General features: G+C 41.0%; 1 protein-coding gene across 4 annotated transcripts in view; it reads right to left on the bottom strand.

The window, feature by feature from the left end:
- LOC117210692 (methyltransferase-like protein 9) overlaps positions 1 to 10688 on the bottom strand; it is a 44298-nt gene extending 33610 nt beyond the window's left edge. For all 4 annotated transcript variants that reach the window (XR_004488139.1, XM_033453980.1, XM_033453988.1 and 1 more), the window contains exon 1: positions 10312 to 10688. Coding sequence is in view for 3 of the 4 variants with exons in the window: in XM_033453980.1 (XP_033309871.1) it covers positions 10312 to 10503 (192 nt within the window). In the remaining variant the exon portion in view is untranslated. The remainder of the gene's footprint in view (positions 1 to 10311) is intronic.
- Positions 10689 to 22723: the final 12035 nt, after the last annotated feature.

Here is a 22723-nt window from a genome sequence, read left to right on the forward strand (position 1 = left end):
GACGCCGCGAAGTAGTCGTTCCTCTGTTTCGGTTAAGATAACAGAGGTGGTTAAATGAATGTGACACAGTAGTAAGTTATATTTCACCGTTTATTCCACAACTTGTAAGGAGGATAGTTACACTGGTGCGTGTGTACGAGATGATTGAGTGACTGATCTGCGGGTGTGTCTACCCGCTCGAAGGATGTTGACCTTTCGAAGGATGTGAAATCAGTACCGTCTTGGGAGACGATGATGTGTCGGAGGAAAACTAAGGATGGGTGTGTCTAGCGCACGGGACCATCGGATTTGTTGGTGCCGATGTTATTTAGGAGAGTGAGGGAATGGGCTTCGTTTTTAATTGGTTAAACGAAGGGTCTTAACCGCCCTCGAGAGAAAGTGGTTAGTGGGAGGAAAGTTGCAGCGTGCGTGAGAAAAACCAGCTTTCCCTTGTCCAGCCGTGGTAGACAATAGTGTTTAGAAATTTCTCGGAACCAGATGTTTGTTTTGTTTAAAGGACCTTTTCTAGGAAATCTATAAGATTTATGGACGGTGCTTAAAACTATGGAGGATACGCTGCGAGTATCCGAAGACATCTGGTTGCCACATTGCCCGGTGTGTGGCCTCGGCTAGGTAGAGTGTTACGCGACGTAACAGGTAACATGGAAATTAATCGATGGCATATCGAGTTCTACGATTTCCCCATGTTAGAATTTAACGCGTTGACTGCCACGCGCGTTTTCAAAGAAATCTCCGTCAGACCACGCGTACAGCAGTACCGAGCGTTCTCTGCTAGGTGCACCCATCGATATTTTAGTAATGCGAATCGCTCAAGTGGTAGTCTCAAGAATGATCTTTCGTTTCGTTTGTTCGCAACGTTAAAACCACTTGCTGTTGTCGAATATAACGAAGGAAAGTGTGGTACAGATTATTCCGACCAAATGGTTTCTTACGCCACCACGATTAGAAAAGGAATCAAATGGTACGGAAAACTTGGCATTCGATTCCTTCTGCGAATTCCTGTTGCAAACGCTTTGACGGTTTACAAAATTGCGACAAGGGAAGATATAGATGTTAGAATATTTAGACAGTCGTTAGTCGCAAAATTATCAAGGTTGTCCGAAAATACAAAAAATTCTTGTCATCGTAATATCGCCGTTCGGAAAAACGATTCCGGAAGAAGCATTAGACGCGCGTGCAAACTATGTTATGCGAATAAAAGACGTCGAATGGACCGAACAAAGACAGAAAAGAATTTGAAGAAAACAACGACTTATCGTCCAAATTGTCCCGACCAACCTCACCTATGTATAGAATGCTTTAAAGTTTTACATTCTAAATAATATTTTTAATAAACCATTTTCGTATTTTTATCTTATAACAATTCAACTATTATTACAATTAATTATTAATTAACAATTTATTATTATGGAATATCTTTTCAAATACCCACGACGATCCTTCGCAAGTAGTCAAATAAGCGACATCCGAACATGGGTTACGCGGCCTGACCAGAAACTTTGCTGACACCCGAATACGGGTATCGTGGCGATCAACGTGTTAATCTTAAAGTTAAGATAAATAATCTGTGGAAGACAGAATGTTTATGTTGAAACGATATTAGGTGATATTTGTTAAACGGAATTACAGAATCAAATTTATTTAAAATATAAGTGAGCGATATGGTAATTAGGATAATTAACAAAGTGTGCAGGTAAAGAATTTATGGATCGTTGACAGTTGGCCAGTTACTCTCAGACTGACCGTACGTAGTGACCCATGGTCCCTTAAAAGATTTTGAACCCTACTCTCCATACAGTAGCGAGTATGACCTGTGTAAGTGTCCTGTTCAAATGCCTGTGTAGGTGTCTGTATAAGATTATTCGTGTCTGTGTGTGTAATATCGTTGTATTCCAACATTCCATTACAAAGTATGACTTTTATCGCGTTATTCGCTTGTTGTCTCCGCGTACAATTTTATATAATTCCACATATACAGGGTGGTTGGTAACTGGTGGTACAAGCGAAAAGAGGGCGATTCTACGCGAAAAAAGAAGTCGAAAATATAGAATACAAATTTTTATTTTTTTTTAATTTTTCCATCGAAACAACGATCTACAGTGAGATCCGTTATAGCGAGACGCGATAAAGTGCACGCGTACCGACCGAAAGTTCAAAGTCGATTTTCTCGAAAACAAAGCCTCGAACGAAAAATTTGTATTCTATATTTTCGACTTGTTTTTTCGCGTAGAATCACCCCCTTTCCGCTTGTACCACCAGTTACCAACCACCCTGTATATATATTTCTATGAAATATATATAAATTAATTATACAACTGTATAATCATAAAATAGATGTATAATCATATAATAGACATTTACAACTACAAATAAAATCTAGTATAAACTAAATAATAATATCTATTCCTCGACATCTAGTTCGACTAAATAAATTTCTAATACTCTCGGATAAATAGGTACGTATCTTGGAACGTTTTAAGCCAGCGCCGAAGCCACGACCGAACTGGTAGCTAAACCAATCGCAATCAACTATCTTCTTGGACATAGTCTTCTCGCTCAGGCAACAGCTATAACTATTTCGCGAACGATCGTTCTCGAACATGGTCGATTCGAAATTATTTGTAAGCGCTATCCGCGATGATGCAAAATGAATCGGATCGTTATCAGACAGCGCATCGTGCAGACGTATACGTAGCTACGTATAGGATGTTCCAGAAAGTTGATGCCAAACTTTAGAAGCACGTGGTATTCGTCGAATCGATCAAAGACTCTCCATAAAAGGAATTTTAATTTATACGTTTAAGACAGCTATTCGTACAAACGCTACGCGTACTAATTTTTTTACTATATATATATATGTCTTGTACGTACCAAGCAAACGTTTCCTATAGATAGGTACTACGTACGACGTACATTTTCAGATTTGAAATTTGACCGACACGATCGCGACAATCGCGTCTCTTTATACCGCTAATGAAATTTCAAACGTACGACATATGGCAGATAATAATCTCACCGATGAGAAAGTCTCGCGACACCAAGACCGATGATATTTGGCCCAAACGTCCGAACGCTCGTTCGCTTCGTTTCACGAGCGCCGTGTACGTACTTTCCAAGTTTGGCATAACTTTCTGAAACACCCTGTATAAGCAAGTACGTATACCCACACGGATGGAACCGATATAATCGTTTGGAGTGCCTTTGGTTGGCGCGAGACGCGATCGATCATGCGTGAAACGGCTGGAAGAGCACTCTCTGGTTACGTACGTTCTACTCTCTGTACGTTCCTCGACTTACCGGTGGTGCCCCAGAGGAATATTTCGAGAACGAGCCGATAACGATCTGTGTCCGTCCCGCGGCTTCGTTATCCGATCCGTATAGCCGCGTAAAATAACTTGCAAATTACGATGTGTGCGGCTCGACCGTCTCATCGTCCCCTTTCTCGGCCTTTTTTCAACAGGCTTTCCAACGTTTTCCACGGCTTTTATGACAGCCTTCTTCTTCTTCCCTTGCATCGGTTCATCGATAGGTTCGTGTTCACGTACGGAAAGCACTATCGTATTCTCTCCTACATCCATAATATCTCTTCCTTTTCTCCGCGATATCCACGAGCCGTTCCTAAGCCGTTGATATTTATTTTACTCGTTCTTCTTTTTCTCTTGGTTTTTAACTTTTTTCCCCCCTGCCCCTTGCTTTTCGTTTCCTTTACTTCTTTGTTCTTTGAGAGGAACGATATCGCGATGCTTTTGTCGAAGCCACGATAAGTATACGGTGCGCGCGAAAATCTTCCGTACACTCGCTAATTTAGCTTGTCGCGAAGGATAACACCTTGCGCGCGGCAATCTCGTTTTACCAACTATTTCGTATTACCAACTATTTCACTCTGAGCCTTCGTAGCGATGAATCTCCTCTACGTTTATCGGTCGAAGCTGCCACGCTAACGAGAGGAGGATCCGAAATGTTGCTTTTCGATCTTGATCTTGGTCCCGCGGGCTTGGCTAGAGCGGAATCTCTATCGCTGCACGTAGAACCGCGCATGTGGTTGTTTAATAGTTTCAAAGATGCGAACCTGAGAACGAAACGCTGTTTCTCTGGATACCGAGACGATTATCGCGACTAATCAGATTTTAGCGTGTCGAAAGGTTGCAAAGATCGAATTTTTTTCTTTTATCCGCGATCGAGAGGATTACACTTTCCTGGTAGTAAAAAGATAAGCGAGTACCGAAGTTAATAATGAATTCTCCTTAAAGGTAACGAGTGCTCGAGTAGATACCCGTGTCTTTCTATTTTTACAGTAAAACAGATATCAGTTACGGTTGTTTGATCTTTTACTACGACACCACGTACTAAGTTACCTGGAAGTTACGCATCCTTCTGTCCATATCCTTCAAACTTCGTTTCATTCGTTTATTCGTTTCGATACCGTCGATCGAGGTTTCCAGTTGTCGGTGATCTTCAAATTTCGAATTAAAAGAAAAGAAGAAAACGACAGTCGATCGTAACGTTGCTTTTTCACGGGCAAATAAAATTCTGATCATTATTAATTTATGGATTATAAAGATATATTCCGAGTTTCGCTTGATATTTCTTATCTACCTACGATTAAATTTAATATATTAAATTACGTTTAGATAAAGACAAGTTGCGTGCAATTCATTTTGTCGTCAAAGGCATTCGTCGAAGTTGACCATGGAAAATCGGAAAAAATTCCTCGGAATCTATCGTTTACTTTACGAAATTACCGGATCGAATACCGAGTTAAACGTCACTTACGTTGACACATTCGGTATACTCGTGCAGAATCCGAAATATACCTATCACGTCGATTTTGATCTACCTTTACGAGGTAATAGCAACTTGTTGTTATTGCGTGTGAAACGTAAAGTGTCTGGTCGACAATTTCAGAGACATAAGTGGTTGAAATGATACACCTTACGAAGTGTTAATAAAACTTGAATTGACCAGGATGAAGGCGGTACAAGCGGGCCTCTGTTGGTAGATCCCGAATCACAGGATCCGATCCGGTTTACATGATATTTTTTGCTAATTGATTCCTGTTCGCAATGGCACCAACGAGGCACGATAACGAGTGGCCTGATAGTTATCGTACGTGCGTAGAGTTACAAACGGAAACTTTTTATTGGCACGATACGATACGTTAACGATTCTTAGCGATCGAACAGCATCTTCTAATCTTCTGTAATCTTCTAATAACGATGTTTAGATAAAAAAAAAAAAAAAGAACGCGAAACAGCTTGACGGAAAGGTACATTCGCCATCGAATAATTTATACAATCGTTTTATTAACTTAACATCGACGCGTAGCTGGAGCTCACGAGTCGAACCTTGTCGAGTCGTTAATCCCCAAAAATCAGCGATTCGAGTCAAAGCCAAAGGTTCAGCGACGTTGATACGAAGCGTAGCAAATGCGAAAGAAATCTCTAGTAAGAAGGAAAAAAGAAAAGTATGCCAGGCTAACGTCGCTTATCGCTCGTTGCTTTTTCACGGTCTATGCTCGACGAAAAGCCGGCGCGGAAGAAATCAGCAAAAATGCGAAATACCAAAAGAGCCGGGAGGGACGGGCCTAATGAAATCCTTCGTTTCACCGAGTCTCGTCTTGGAACCGTGCCTTTTTTTGCCCCGCGACTTTCAAATCGGTCGGCGGCACCGCCGGCCCCCTCGCATCGGCAACTCGCGTCTCGTGCGCAAGAAGTTCGGCGACAAAGCGTATCGTGTACGGCGAACAAGAATTCTGCCGAATGGATCGGCGTTCACGGTGGAAACCGGTATCCTGCGTACGAATAAAGACATAAATACGACTTGTTCGGTCGATCGAGCGTCGATCTACGTTGCAGAAATCAGTTTTTCGGCTGGTGGATCCACTGCGCACGCATGCTCGCGCACACGACGCACGCCCGCGATTATACGACTTGATAAACGAACATCCACCGACCATACGGATTTATCGCCGGTCCTGACAACATCTTTCGCGATTCTTCACCGTGAAAGTGCCGCGAAAGATCCTAGATCTCGCTTTATGTTCATGAACGATAGTCGTATTCACCGTTGGTCGTTCTTTTCTCGAAACAATACCATCTCACGCGAACGATAACGCACGGTATACTCGTCTTCGTTCCTCTCTAGATTCGTTCGTTGCACCGCGCTCTGCTACTGCGTCGCGTAACAACTATCGCGACTCGATATTATTTACATTGTCGTTATTTAGTCTGAGCCATGCGTGTCACGTGCTATTCTCCGCTGCTAAGTATGTACGTGTGTACGTATATGCCCGGTCTGTGTATTTATCGTATGTGAGATTTATCTCGAAGAACGCTTCGAAGCTATGAATACGCGCTCGCGTATACATTATGTATATTTATTTTTGTCCTTTGCGGTTTTTTATGCTATTTCGACGGAGATGACGAATCGTTCGACCGTCCACTTGTTTTGTAAATCGTCATTCGTGTTTGTTTTGATCTTTTCGGCTGTTGTACGGTGTCCGATTTCGTCAGAGATAACATCGAGACGAACTGTTGCAACACGGGCTACGATACGATGTAGTATTGGTTGGTGGTTAATTAACTTAAATAAACGATTTTATTAAACTTTTAGACTTTGTTATATATACGTTATATGTAATAGGCACGTATGTTTCGATCCACTTGGAAGTCGAATATTACTCTTCGCTAGCGTCTTCTTGTATTAAAAATTGTCCGAGATATCTAGCCTCTTTAAACTCTGTTACGTTGCGTGTCACGACAAGAAAATATTATTACAGTTTGACGTAAGAGACGAGTTACTGTTAGAATTCTTAATGTAGCACGCGACGAACGATCGTGAATAATACGACGGACAAATATTCCCGAAGAGTATCTTTTTTAAATTACAGTAGTATCGTATACGATATTACGTTCTAAAAAATCATTTGAAATTCATTTGCAATTAATATTCGAGAAGTAACGTTTCACTGATAACGCGAAGGACGTAAATAGCAATCGTTGTTCGGATACTTGACCATTATGGTACGCGTCATAGTTAAATTTAACTCGCCATAACACAATTCCGTTTAAATTAGCATCTACTTCAAAACATATCATTATAACACGGAGCTTAAGAAAAAAAAGACAGTCTTTGGAAAATATACTCTTCGTGTTTTGCGTTCAAAAATAACATCTTCCTCTCAGATCGTACATAATATTTACATTCTTGCAACAGATGTATCATCTTATGTTGCGTAAGCGCAACCTCTTTCGCTGATCCAAAATTTTTCATAATTTCAAAATCCATATTCATAATTCCGATATAAATTATTACGAAATATCTGTCGAGATTCCTTGATTGCTAATTCACGTTCACACAACTATAATACCGCATAAGTAGATACGTATACTTGTGCAGTAGCTACTTGTAAAGTCTCCTGGGCCACGAACGACATACTTGGCCATGAAAATTTCATTCGTGTAATTCGTTAAATATTTCATCCATAATACACCAAATGATCTACTTACATTCGCGACGACGTCGCGACGCACCGCAAACGTGAAGGGGTTAAACTTAAAATCGCGTCTCGTAGTTACCAGTTGGGCCTCATCAAGCAAACAGAGAAATTCTATTTAACATGGTCAAAGCGAATCGTCATTAGCCTCGCCGAAGTTGCTCGCAATCAGGACTTCTCTTTGCCACACTTCACGAAGGTAATAAACATTATTATCACGAGCGTTGCTGTTATTATTACGAGCGAGCTCGAGATACGCGTGTTTCGCAAGCTGCCGTGAACTGGTTGGCGACAGCACCGAGGACGAGTTAAAATTCCTAAGAAATGGGACGCGTTGTTTAGGCTACGGGGTGTAAAAGTGTACGGAAACGTCTTTCGGTGGTAGTTGTCTCGGTTGCAGGAGTTTTCTCTTTCTTCCCCTCAGGAGTCTCATCCATCAGTTACTTAATATTTCAAAGCAGCGTTCCACGCGACCCTCTTTCTCTCTATTTTTCCATCTCTTTCCTTAGAGGAGGATCCGCGAGGAAACGAACGGCGCCGCCAGTCTTTTAAAAACCTTAAAACACCACCGGGTCGACGCATCCACGCCACTCGGTCTGAGAGTAAAGTTTTCAGACTGCTCAGGGATATTAGGCGATGGCAGGCACAGAGAACTACCTAGTGCTACGCAAAGAGAGAGGAAAGGGTCGGGAGAGAGAGAAAGAGAGAGAGAGAGAGAGAGAGAGAGAGAGAGAGAGAGAGAGAGAAGGTGAAGCGACGTCTCGCCTCGATTTCGGTCGGCAGGGGGTTGAGGCAAATCTCGCGGGGGCGTCCCTCCGCACGAATTTCAAATTTCTCGTTTCACGCGACCGAATGGGATTCTTCCCTTTTCCTGCGAGCACCTGCTCGAGCGAGCGGCCCTCCGAATCGATTTGCTCTCTGTCGCACGCGAAAGGTTCTCGCAAACACCGATAAAAGCTTCTTTCTTCCGCTAGATGAATAAATACGCGATCGGACGCGCCAGTCGACTTTCTGCGGATTTCCAACCTATGCTAGCTACGTAATGGAAAACGTAAAGAGGTGTGTTTCTTTTTTTCTCGTTTTCCTTCTGGCCGCGTGTGAAACGATATAGATGTAAAGGACGCGTTCGAGATCGTTGTGCGAAGGCATGTTCGAAGCTGAGAATAAGTTCAAAGCGAAGAATGGTAGGCGAAGACTCTTCGAGACGTTGCTTGCCTGTGAAATTTGTAAATTCGTTTGGGACGATACTAAGGGAAAATCTGCTCAATTTTGTAGGAAGAATTGAACGTGTATTTAAGTTCTGCGTTCTACTTCCAGGCTTAGATTATATAAAATATGTGTCTGTTCACAAATGTTGAAGAATTTAAGCGATTAATTGAACAACACCTCGTCGTTTAAATTTAACCGACTTTACAAAAAATTCAATATCTTTCCTATAAGAAATACAATCATTGAACCGACGATAATACGGAGTATACATCTGTTATAAATAAGTATTGTTTATCACAGTCTCGTTAAATTACCTAACAGAAGGTTAAACATTACAGGTAACTGCTAATTTCAAAATATTTCAAAAGCAACCGCTATCGGTCATAGGAATTTTATGCTTTCGTCGTCTTAGTTTCTTGCATTTCCAAATTCAATTTTTCTCGCAAAAGCGAATTTTACGTTTTAATCTTACTTTATGGTAAAATTAAAAATCTGTTCCTTCCGAACTACACCATTATTTTCAACGTTCCTTGTAATCGCGTAGCATGAGTAACGACGAATCGAAACGCGAACCATCGCACGCTGTTGTCGGTATTAATAGATTGAACGTTTGAAGTTGTGTAACTAGCAACTAGCGCTGTTAGTAGCTTCCAAGTTGGCAGACTTTTGTCTTGTGATCGTTTTCATAGATTCAACGCGATCAACGGTCTCGGCATGATCGCTCGTGACTTCGAGGAGTTGAATTGAAGGCAACTATAAAGATATAATTATAAATAGAGCGAGGCAAGACGCTCTGGACGGTGTTCGGGACTGGCGTTTGAAGATGTTTCAGGAATATCGAGAACGTAATTATCCTGTAATTACTGAGCATGCTCTTGACTCTTGAGTAGCGTCGTTCGCGGAATGAGAGGGCAGTCAGTGGTTGGCCTTGTGCGGTAATTGTACTAATTATTACTGCTCTCCTTGCTCCCTCCCCCTTGCTTTCGCCTTAGTGGCTACTTCCTCCCCCGACAACCCAATTACCCTGCTGGCCCGTGCGCCACTCGGAATTTACTAAGACCAGATTCAAGAGATCCTTCATTCACGGAAAAAGAAATTTCTCCTCGACGTTATTTTAATTAAACGCGACTAAGGTCGACACCGAACATATCTCTAGTTATCCATCAAATAATACGAAAATAAACGCGCGAATCAGTTGCATTCCAAATTTTGCTATCTTATCTGACCCACTAAACAAATCTTACTTTTCAATATAGCACGATCAAACCTGTATCGAATTTGGAACGGCCAAATTCGTTACGTGAAGCGATAACACGAATTTCCCTTCCAACGTTGAAATACATATATATATATACATCTATATATATTGAAAATGAATTCATTGTAAAATTAATATAACAATTGTAGTAATGTTTAGAAAATCGGTTAAATAAAAATGTAATGTAGTTGTGTCATTTTAGCTGGAAGCGCTATAACGTATCTACGGTCCTGAGGCCACTGACGTGACCTCAGGCGGCGATACGAAGAACGGAGTACGCGCGGGTTGGCTACAGATATGTATGCAGGGGATTGAATAGGAAATGTAACCTATTTACGTTAATATTTACCTGGGTTTTGTCGTACGCTTCGAGCTGTTCATCCGCCTTCTGCTTATCATAAAGTAACCTGGCGAGGCTCCCATGTGGTCTATAACTTCTTACGGCTCTACTCGTGGGTGAATCCTGATTGACAGCGGAACAGGTAGTCAAATCCTTGACGTTGCAGGTGCACCGTGGTACAGGCACGTCCACACCCGCCATGCCCACGAGGAGCACGTTAATGACTGCTAGTCACCACACGCGCATCATATGACCATACCCGATACCCAACACTGTAATCTCACAGCTAACACTTTGGTATATGAACAAGAAAAATACGAAAGATGACGCAGTTCACGTAAACACGTCTAGCACGTGGCCATGTTGGCGATGGTGGCGGCGACTACAGGTTGATTAGCGAATTACGTTTCCCGTAAGCAGCTACAGTCGACGATGTAGGAACACGAAATGACGTTTAAACCATCGACGATTTTCCAGGCAAATATGATATTCGACGCGTGTATCTTTCATTTATATAATATAAAGCCAAAACGATTTCAATAATTTCCTAAGAAAAAATAACAATTCTCGATTGAAATGATACGTTAAGGAGACTTGAGTTTCACGAATAGTGCTTGATAATACGTCGATAAATCTGCGGAAATAAACCATTGCGACAATTATACGACTGTTACGAGACTATTGTTCATAACTAATCTTCGTTATAATTGATTTCTGAAAATCCTTGGAAAATTTTATATTTTTATACTGTTATTAACGACAATTACTTACTATTTAAATGATTATATATGTTTCCTTTATTTAGATGGTACAATACAGACTGAAGTATAGCTATAGCATAATATAGTACCAACAATAGCAAATGATACTTATTAAAAAATACTGATAAGCACACTGATTAAAAAAATTTAGGTGACGAGAACATTGACGACTGCACAATGTCTTCGCAATTAAATTCCACTCCTTTATGTCGCACGGTTTAATTCACACCTAACCTTGATTTGAATCTCATTTCAATGCGCTTCTTAATAGACTTAATAGATTCTAAGTGGAAAAGAGAATGCACGATCTCTTTGTTGAAGTATGAGACAAAGGTAGCGAAAGAATAGTGATTGAGAACAAGAAAGTATGCAAGCGTGAAGGCGAGGAAGAAAAGGACGTATACGAGAAAAAGACAGTGAAATGAATAGAGGTTAAAGAACGCGTCGAGGAGAATCGCGGAACATCGACGTAGTTCTTGACAGTGGACATAAACATACCAGTTCGTATTGTGAGTCATAAACATACACATATACATACATATGTATTTCACTGGTGATCGTGTATTCTAATATCACTTTAGTTATTTTATAATTGATATTCTTGTCATTTTACCAATTAATTAAAAATATTAGAAGTTGCACGATCTATGGTTACATAAAATTGAATTATTTATCAATTTTTAAGGAGTACTATAGACGATGACGTTGATGACGTTTCTCAACAACTGCTGATGGGTCCTCCCATTTATAACTACTGTAAGCACACGTCTTGACGCTATGTTTTTCATCGGTGTTGTCACCCCAAAGAATTTTACCGTCATACATAAAAGTTTTACGTGATATAAATACGCCTTAGAGAAAATTTCTTGTACACCGGAGTGCATCGATGAATATTTCAAATACCATATTGACGTACTGCGCGCGCGCGCGCGAACGTTTCTTCCTCCCTTATGCTCCCCATATCGAGTACTGATAATTCATTAATTTATGATAAGCTAGCCTCTCGCCTACAACCTGCATCTCTCCCACCTCACCCCATAAATCATTTTCGCCGCTGACATTAATTGCACGCCGCCCCTCGTTACTGGGAGAAATGAGATTTTTTTAATTGGCAAATTTTTCACCGTAGCTGACACTGTGACACCCTCTCTTGGGGTTATCATTTCTTTTTTCGTATTGCGATTACATCACGCAAAAGGATGTGTATGTGTTTCATACGATACATATGTATTTTTTATATGAAATATTTTCCTTTTTTGCACCTATGATGACCATGATTTTTATGGTTTATTACTAAATGTAATAAAAATACTGAGATTAAATATTAACGCATTTTAAATACATAAGAAAAGTCGAAGTGAAAGTAAAATGACAGAATGAAAACTGTATGTGTCAAATATAATTTTAAAGATATACATATACTTGTTTAAATGATCTGTAAACCATTAGTTATATAAAATAGAAATTCAAAGCTCAAGAAAAAGATACAAGACTACTAGTTCGAAATTAATAATCCATTAATCCAATTAAAAATTTTAATAAAGCTGATGTATTGTGATAAACTTCACGTGCGATATATTTAGTACGGATACTTAAGGGTATTATCTTATTTACGAAATAATCTTAATCTCTTAAACAATTGACAATACGATATCATTATGTGAGCAAAAAATGTAAGATAATGAAAGTTCTCGAGTTGTATAGGAAATCGCAACATTCTCATAAAACTATTCGTCTCGTGTACAATACTGTACTTAATTTTACGATCTTTTTTTCAAGTGGTTTATTAGATTCGGAAGCGCGTTGAATCGCGGAAGGTTAAAGAAGGATGCTGCCGCGGTGAGTTGTGTGAGCTCTAACTTGTCCGCGACATGTTTGGACTGTGACCGTCACTTAAAGCTTAAACATGTGGTGCACGTGTCTCCCTTACAAAGCACGCCGTGCCACCGTCCCGTGGTACATTCCACCGATTCGAATCCCTAATCTTCCCTCCGGCTATTCAGAAGTTTCACATACGTCAGGTACTTAAGGAGCTGGACATTAGTGTAACGATATCGTATTCTATTTTTTTTTTACCCAACGAAGACGATGTACACGATAGTGATCGTGCTACTCACTTATATTTGATGAGTAAAAAGAAAGAACAGGTTCTGTAATATTACCAAAAAATTCCCTATATTCTAAAAAAATGATTAGAAATGGATATTTTTCTCTATTAACCATCTGTTTATAATATTTACAGCATTAAATTTTAAAGAAAAAAAAAAGTATTTTTAGGCGGAAATGGAGAGTTTTGTCGTTTAGAAAAAGTGAACGTTTTTAAATACTGATCTAGTATTAAGATATCACTGAAATTTATCTCTCGTCGAGTAATTAAGAAAGATTAATAGCCTGTGTATGGATATCGACACGATAGCTAATAATTAGCAGCTCACAGCTGACTAGATTAAGTTTCTCGTAGACAAGTTTCCGTAAATGTTCCAAATGTCACGCGTTTGTACGGAAATTTACATAACTTTCGCTACCGCAATCTGAAACGGCAATTAGTTCCTTATCAAATATTGCATCATACTTTTCTGGTTTTAATTTTTAGTACCGTTCTATAGCATATGCGAATAAAACTTCGTAAGTTATTTTTAAGTATATGAAACCTTGATCTTTTCGTTTTATTCATAAATTCGAAATTTCAAAATTATTTAAACAATGTTATTGAAGTATTCTATAATTTTCTTAAGTGAACGCGGTTGGACGACATTAAGTTAACTATAAATCAGAAACGATTAAACTAAAATCCTTTATTCATGAGAAAGTGATTTAAAACGTTTATGCGAACGGGGTAACTGCTGAAAGCACCAGTTGAAAATGTCAAGGTAAGAATACTAATAGCTTACATGTATAAAATAATTCATTTTACAACAATGTGAGACACACTAATTTTCACGTAGGTAATATTTACTCTATAATATAATATAATCATATCTGTTATTTCTATAATTGATACAAATTATCACTTTTTATTGTTATTTATATTTAGCAATATATATGTTCGAAATTAGATAGCTTTGCATATTAATGGCTAAAATTAATGTCACGTGAAATTTATTTGCAATAATGCAAGAGAGTATTCTTATAATTAATTATACTTAAAAGGTACAAGGTATCATTATTTATTATTTTCGTGCAATTATTTTTACTTAAAACTCTTAATTGCAACTTACCGCTTAATGTATCAACGTACCTCATTTTACATAATTAGAATGCCATCTTTTTTACATCGCCATAAATCTGTCTCTCTAGAAAAAAGTGGTTTCTTTGCAAAATCTTCAACTTGATTTATTTGTCTCTTCTTCTCTTTCAATGAGAAACTTTATTTACCTAAAAAGTGAAAAACAATTGCATGATAAAGAAGTCGGACGAATCAATTTTCATTTCCTTTCTTCATAAAATTAAATATTCGCACACATTTGTATATTTTCTAAGATTATATATTATATATCTCTAAGACTACGTGATTAAATATTCTAATATAACCTCTTTCCTTAAATGTAAAGTGCTAAATTGCTTACCTTTCTCTCAGTACGAAACGCATTAACCTTTTACTATATTATTTTCCTTTCATCGTGAAGGGGCCTTCAAATCTTCAAGAAAACGTTCTATATTATTTTACACACTTTACGCGTGAATCGTGAATCGCCAGTGTAAGTGTAAGTGAAAATTCGTTTTCCACCGAGGGGGTATCGTTCGAGGGAGAGAAGACGTTGTTTGGTGTTCCATGGTTGGAAGGGCCTTAACTCGATAAGTCCTCACGGTACCTGAAGTGAGCTCATAATCGTGAACGAAGCGCGCAACCGCTTATTACAAGCGAGGGCATTGTAAATTTGCAGGGAAGGAGGTTAGAAAGAGGCCGAAACGAGAGAAGGATGGACGCACAGAGAGATCCAGTAAGTTGGAAAGAGAAGAGAAATAGAAAGGAAAGTGGTTGAGGGAGGCTGAGAGGAGTCGAAAGGACAAAGCAGCGCGAAACGTGCCCCCCAGCCGTGTTTCCGAAGTTCTCGTTCTACGTTGAAAATTTATCGTTTGGCTCGAAGAGAAAACGCAGGCGATCGGTCTCTGTGTGGTTTTATTGCGCCGTTCTCGTCGATCGACAAATCCAGATTTTACCGAAAGCCGGTGTTTAAGATAATAAGGACATTTTTTTAAGGACGCGTAATTAGCGGTACAGGGAGTGGGAAACGTTAATTAGCCTCGGCAGAGGTGCAAACCGTTATTAACGAAACTCGTACGTAGACACGGACGCGGATGAACAGGTCGCATGCGTGTGCGCGCGTCGATGAATTATCGTACCTGTAATTACGTAGCTGAAACCCGTGGTTTGTGTGTGTACAATCGTGCTATCGGGCGATATTCTAAAAGCGGTAAAACGGGTTAAATTCCTCGCAGGCTTCGAGAAATAATTTAATTACACCCAGCTAACGATAATTGCCGGAACGATAATTCGATGTTAACCCGCACCGAACCGAGAGTGTACATTTCCTGCGCGCGGCGCTGCGGCTTTCTTATTTCACGCATACGCGACTTGTCGGCCGGCGTTGCCGAGTTTCAATTATCCGACGAATAAAAAGTTGCTACTTCGCTTATAAATCATCGCTACGTTATTATGATTATCTTCTAATTTATGAAACCAACTTTCCCTTCCAATTTCGACTTACTGATCGATGTTTTAAATTTTAAAGGACTATGCTTTTCGTCGGTCATTGGTTTGTTCGTCCACCGAACAGGCGGCGCCTCAAACGTCAATTATACGCAAAAGTTCGTCGACCCGACATTGCCGATCGTACAGAAACATCCACCTAACCTTAACCTAACGACAAATTGTCAGTAGTTTCCCTTGTGGGGAAAAGATCAGTTAGAAACAATTAAGTCGGTCTGTGCAGCAGCTTAAATCAGAAACGACACTAATACGTCTTCCGTAAGTTTCTCTTTCTCTGTGTTTCACCTTGCCCCTCCTACCTAGCAGTCAGGTCCGGCTGTCTGATTACAGGGGAACACCGAAAGGAGATCCACGCACCGATCCCTGCTGTTTCTCTCTCCCGGCTCGTTCTTCTTATCCCTCGTAATAATAATTACCAACACACCGCGGTGCAGGCACACCGAGAAACCAACGGCAGCAGCAACACGGAACGAACAGCTATCTAAAAGGTGAGGTCGCCGGCGCTGATGTTGCTAGTGGTGGTGAGGGTTCACACGTGGAGTGATGTATGCCCCGTGTGCGGCACGATGCGTAACACGGGGAGCCTATACGTCTACATGCCCTGAGGCTTCCAAAGTCGAGCCTTCTCCGCTGCTCATGTCATACATGCATACACGTGGCGCGACACGCGTACATGTGCTCATGTGTGCGTGTGCGTGCCGTGCGTGCATCTAGAAGAACCGAATCGAACTTCTTCTCGCGCGAGAACGCCATTTTATGAGTTCGTGTTGTTTGCTCGACCGACAGAGGAGCGCCAGGCGTCGTTGAAAAATTATGGAATCTCGTTGCTTATGGGTCGCGGGTACTCTCATTAGCGGAAGATTAAAGTGATTACGCTCCACGTGAACGTACGTTTCTCGAGCGTAGATGGAAGGTGAATTGCATGATAAATTTTAAAGTTCTCTCGTAAAAACGTGGCGAGGTGGGCGCGATGCTCGATTTGGAAGCCAAACTAGGCGTTTCAGAGGTTATACACACGACAAATTAGAGGGGCGTGAGAATTCACCGGATTATGCCTCTTAACTTCGATCGCGGTATCGAAGTATCGTTTAATCACGCGTTTTGGTTTGTCGTATCGATACCTGGTTTAATAATTTGGAATTATGATGACTTTTGTGTGAGTATCGGTTAACTTCCTATACTTTTTCAGTGTATTTATCCTTCAAGTTGGACCAACGAGAAAAAGAATTAGATAACGTATGAATAGGTTAGAATTAAGTTTCGAATTTAATACTTTTTTTTGAATAGTTTAAGATTTAATTATGCAGTCAAAGGAACATTAGCTCGTTTGTTCGAACCAGACTTTCATCAAAGTTTAGATAGTTAGGAACGCCAAAGAACTGAACAAAATGCTAAGATATACATAAATAATAATAAATAAAATAGTAATCAAACTTACGATACGTTTACTAGATTGCATGAAATAAAAATTGAGTCATTCTAGCGATATTTATTCATCTTTTTTTATTTATATTAAAGACGATTAACATCGATCAATTGAATTTAGGTTGGGCTGTATAAAAATGTGGCCACCTGAGATGCCAGAATAAAATGTAATGGAAACTGATCTAATTGAAGGCATATATGAATTTCTCGGAAACTAAGACCGTACAGCGGCGAATGGCAACATATGTCAAGGTCATTAAAATCGACGAGGTGTGTCCTGATGTAAATATTTATGTAAAAGCGAGACTTGACTGATACACATAAAATTCGGGTAGTATGCATATTAAACGAGCGGATGAGGTACCTAGCTCGAAAACTCAGCCGCGTAGCCGATGTACGTCGATTTCTTTGAAGTGGCGCTGCATAATTTTTCGAAAACGTATCTCATGGAAAAGGTCTTTAAAATTTCGTTGGGCATCAACAACCGTTATAAATCACGCCTAATCGCGTTTTTTAAACACTGCTCGTCAGTTCATCCCTCAAGCGAGCAAAGCGTTTCTCTTTCCTCACCGAGTCTTTTAGAAGACCGACCAACTGTATGAATTGAAACGTATAGAAAAATGACGATCAGAAATACTTTTTTTTTGTAAATTCTCCTTAGAATCCTTTATTGTTTATATCATCTTTTCGCGATGTACAAACTTATTTAGCTTCAAAATGTAATATAAAGAGAATCTTGTAAATAGGCTGTAAACCAAAATTTTGCCGCAAGAACTGCTTGCCCGTGAAAAACAGAAAATGTGTCTTATCGTCTTTTTCATCTGTAGTCTTCGTGTAGAATCACTCAAGTTTCCCTTCTATCTTTTTCTCTCTTACTTACGTAGTCGTAATACGTAAAACGTTCCCGCCCCTTCATAACGATCGAGTTTTCGAGATTTATTTGGTGCGTGGCTGGTACTCTACACGAGACATGGCCAATCTTAAGGTAATCCTGTTTTTCAGGCCGTTCAATCAGCAAACCTGGGAAAAAGAAGTTTTGGGAATCGTGGCGCGTATAAAGCATCGAAGGTGCTAACCGATGCCCGAGCGCAGGTACACTCGTACGTCTTCGGGGACGGTGAGGATCAGGGTCGTTAACACTGGTTCGCGGCGGGTACATCGACGTCCGACGGGGGTCGGCACCTTCTTTTTTCGATTCTACATACGTACCGACGGATATACACATTGATTGCATTTTTGCGTCCGTGCCGGGTAATAATGCTAATTTGGTAAGTAGAAATGGGCATCAGCGGGCGGTCAGCCAGACCATGGAACACACGGTAGCACGGGTAGCGCTAATGCCTCGTTTTTGTCCTCTTCCCTCCTCGGTTTACCTCCACCTCCTCCTCCTCCTTCTCTTGTTCTTTCAGCCGCTGTTGCTTCGTTCTCCACCTTCTTGATCCGCTACCACAGGTCTTCCCCACCTCCTTTTGCCTCTCCATTCTCCTTCACCGCCGCCACCTCGGCGTTCTTCGTCAGACAAGCCGCCAGCTACGGCGGCAGGCGACATAATGACGGCCAGACCTCAAACCTCAAACCTCCTAACTGAATCATGAGTCCTCTTGGTCGTCCGCACCCGGACGGCTCCTCGACTCGCAGCTAGCGGCGCAGCTTCTCGATTTACCTCGCGGTGGAGCCTGCTGCGGCCCCCGATGTCGGCTCGTTTTGTCTTTTTCCTTTCGGCGACTCGCCAGGGCCCGATGTTTCTGTCGTATTGAATCGCAAACAGCCAAACAGCGAAAGGAGCAGAGCTCCGGACGAGCAACTCTCTCTTTCTTTTCTCCCTTTATTTCCCTTTCTCCACGTAGATCCCGCTTTTTCGACCAATAAAACCAGGTAGAGGCATTTTGTTGAATGATTGCGGGCCGTTTTAATTTCCCCCGACGAGCTTTAGATTGAGAGAGGCGGCGGATGCGCGCAGCCGAGTCATCCCCGCAGCTTGTATTTATGTCCCTCGAGCAGATGACACCGAGAACATCGTAATGATAAACAGATTTTGTTTAATTTGGACATTAGGTTCGCTGGGATGTTTGTTGGGCGTTTGTATTTTGATTATAGGCTTGTGCGATGAGTAATAGCATGAAAGAAGTCGCGTTATTAATGATTAAACGTCGTTAAGATTTGCCTTTGGAATCTGACTATTTCAAAAGTCAGTGAAAGCACGAAAGAAGAGCTTTCCAACATTGTATTTACGCCTATTAGTCGCACTTTCTTGATTTGAAAATTCAGAACTAAACAATTCAATATAGATTTTATCATAGTCGACGATAGATAAACATTTTATCGAGCGTTATTTTCATTTCTTTATTTAACGCGTAACCGATAGTAGTTTTAAGTATTTTGTTCGTAGATTTAAGTAAACGGTTTTGTTGTGGCAACCCTACATTCAATGTATTTCTCAGGCGGTGGATGTTGCTGGGGTAGGCTGTCGAAAACTTTCTGAAAACCTTTATAATGGTTCCGATAAAAAGCACCCCTACGGGACACATATGCTACAGTGGTTTTTCTTTCAAACCACAAGTCCGCTCAATCTCCTATTTGATTCTGGCGACAGGTAATCGATAACTGTGCGATTGGCGTCCATCAGATCGTCATCCTGCGAATCTCCTAATAAATATAGTTTATTAGCGCGCATCGTTTGACATTTCCGAATGTTTAGATCAGGAATACGATATATTCGTTAATGGATTCGTTTTTGTAAAATGGATTCAAGCTTAGAATCGGTAGCAAGATATTTATAGCTTTAAAATTATAATATAAGTGTTAAGATAATAATGATAATTACGATATTGTTAACAATTTTATCACATACTTAAGGAGTAATCTACAACGTGTATTTTTTTTTTTATCAAAAAAAGCAACTTTAAAAATAAACGCGAAGCATTTTGACGAAGATGGTTCCTTGGTAATGGCAGTCACGTACAGTTTTCTCTCTGACTGAAATGTCGAAGTCGATGAGGCTAGAGAGCTCCCTATCACATTGTAACTGTTACTGCTTAGGGGTTTTAAAAGGGGGTTGAAAGGACATTATGTCGACGAGCGAGAAAAGGGACGGCAGTCTACGAAGTTAGAGCACGAAACTCTAACCACGGTATGAAAAATGTTGTGACGTTGCTTTCAGCTGTTCATTGTCGAAATAGCGATAAATTAGTTGCAGCGACTTTAAGAAAGAGAATATCAGGCAATACTTTTCGACATTTATTTTACATTTCATCTATTTTTTTAAAAATGTGTATCGGCATTCAATGAATATTTTTAGATCCAATTTTTGTCAACCAATTTTATTAAATAATGCTTTTCGCTATAACTTTGTTCTACATATATCTGTCTACCGTTCTATCGAATAACAGTACCAGATATCAACCGTGTGAGTCGACGGTATTTCACCGTTCCATTTTTTTATTTTTGACATTTGTCTTGAAATCAATATCGTACGATGTGATGTTTGTATTTCTGTTATTGCAAACCGAACGTGATTCAACAAGACGATATTTGGCATTAATCTCCGTTTAAAATACTCGGAAGAAAAGAAGCCGTAATCAAAATTGAATTCATCTTACTTCGCTATCAATTTTCTGATCGAACGATGAAAAACTACACGAGGGTAACAACCTGTCGCTGTAATTTCCATATCTATTGCTTATTTCAGGCGCAAATTATCTTAGAACAAGGCTCGTTAAGTCAGACGTTGGTCGGAACGTGTGTCACGAATTTGCAAATGGCGTGAAGCTGACGAGACCAAAGAAGCGGCAACCGTGACTCGAAGTCACGGGCAAGAGAACGCGTGACAATAAGTGCATCGACTCTTTGAACGTGTCAGTCGAAAGTCGGAGCTCGCGAAGAGGATCTGTCGTCACTTGGTTGGTATAGTTGATTTCTTCGACAAGATGGAACAGACTGGCGAAAGAAAGAGGAAAACAGACTATTCCGTGGACCGTGACGGCGCACATACCGTCTTCGATATGGCATATACGAGGAAGAGTACTACCGATGGCCTGGGAATTTTCGTCGCGAGGATCTCTAACGCGGATCCGATGTATCTTCTCGAACGAAGAAGATCGAAAGCGCGAAAACGAAGCAGATAGACGGAAGAGCGAGACCGAGGAGACTGTTCGGAAGAAACAGAGAGAGAGAGAACAAGTAGAAATTGCTGGAGGTTTGAAGAGGCGCGAGTAATTTTGATAAAACAAGTAGGGAGATCGGTAGCTGAAACGAAGAAGGAAAAAACGAGGACGGTAAAGTATGGGTTAATTTGCTAGAAGGGGATGGGGATTGTAATTCCACGTGACGAAAGTTGGCGCAATATCGCATTAATCTTCGGGGATAGACGTACATATGTATCGATCGTTGTTGGAAAGGGTCAGACTCGGGGATCGACTGGAAATCGATTCCAGCAGGGCGATTCCGGAGTATAAACACTTTATACCTCCGCGATCTTTCGCCCCTTATTTCCTTCTTCTCTTTCCTTCTCTTCTCTTATCCTTCGATACTTGGATCGAGCCACCGTGTATTTCAAACGTACTCCTTTTCCTGGCGGATTTCTATAAAACGAGGCGAGAGCAACACGGCGTTGAGGCCGCGGCGAAGGGGGCAGAAAAGAGCGCGACGACATTAACCAAGAGACAGGAATGAAAGGATAAAGGAGAGATAAATCCTAGAATTGTAACCATCGGCAAGGTACTCGCGCGAACTAGCGGAATGGGGCCGAGAGGGGAAGAAGGAAGGAAGAAGGGACGAAGAAGGGGCGAAGAAGGAACGAAGAAGGAACGAAAGAGCGATCCGAGATGGAAGAGGATCGAGGGAAAAGATCCTCTCTGTGTCGGTGGATGTAGAGGGGAAAAATATAATGGTGGCTGGGGCGAGGAGGGGGATATACCTACCATCGATGGATATCGAGTAGGCGAGTTGGTACGTGAGATAATAAGGCGTGCTCGGGCATGCCGATGGAAACCGCACGCGGCATTATTCAAATTGAATCCGGTAAGAATTATTATTGGCGGGCAAGTCGGGGCCGAGCCGGCTCATTCCGCGGGCGCATTTGCGAATACGAGGAGGAAAAGAGGAGCTGTAGGAGTCAGGTAGAAGTAGGAGGAGGAGGAGGAGGTGGTGGAGGAAGAATAAGCAGGAGAGGAGAGGGAGAGAGGAAGCTAGAGAGAGAAAGAGCGTGGTGGTGGTGATGGTGGTGGCGTTCGAGGTGGTTCAGGTGGAGGGAACGACCTCGCCATCACGACCTCGCCGTATGATCCACTGCAGTATCGCTCGATGACCCTGGTGTCATTACGCCTCACTCTGGACGTCATTACGCTAATGTCCATCTCCTTTTCTTCTTCTTCATCCTCGAGACCCGATGCCTTTCGTTTCTTCTGGTCACCACACCTCCACGTCGAAGGATACTTGACACGGTTCGCGTTCCAATCCTTGAACAGCCGATGCCCTTGCCGCCTCCAACCTTCCTCGAACGACGCGCGTAAGGCTATTTCGATTG

The sequence above is a fragment of the Bombus bifarius genome, unplaced genomic scaffold, assembly GCF_011952205.1.
Source record: "Bombus bifarius isolate JDL3187 unplaced genomic scaffold, Bbif_JDL3187 scf7180000007970, whole genome shotgun sequence".
Lineage (NCBI taxonomy): Eukaryota > Metazoa > Arthropoda > Insecta > Hymenoptera > Apidae > Bombus > Bombus bifarius.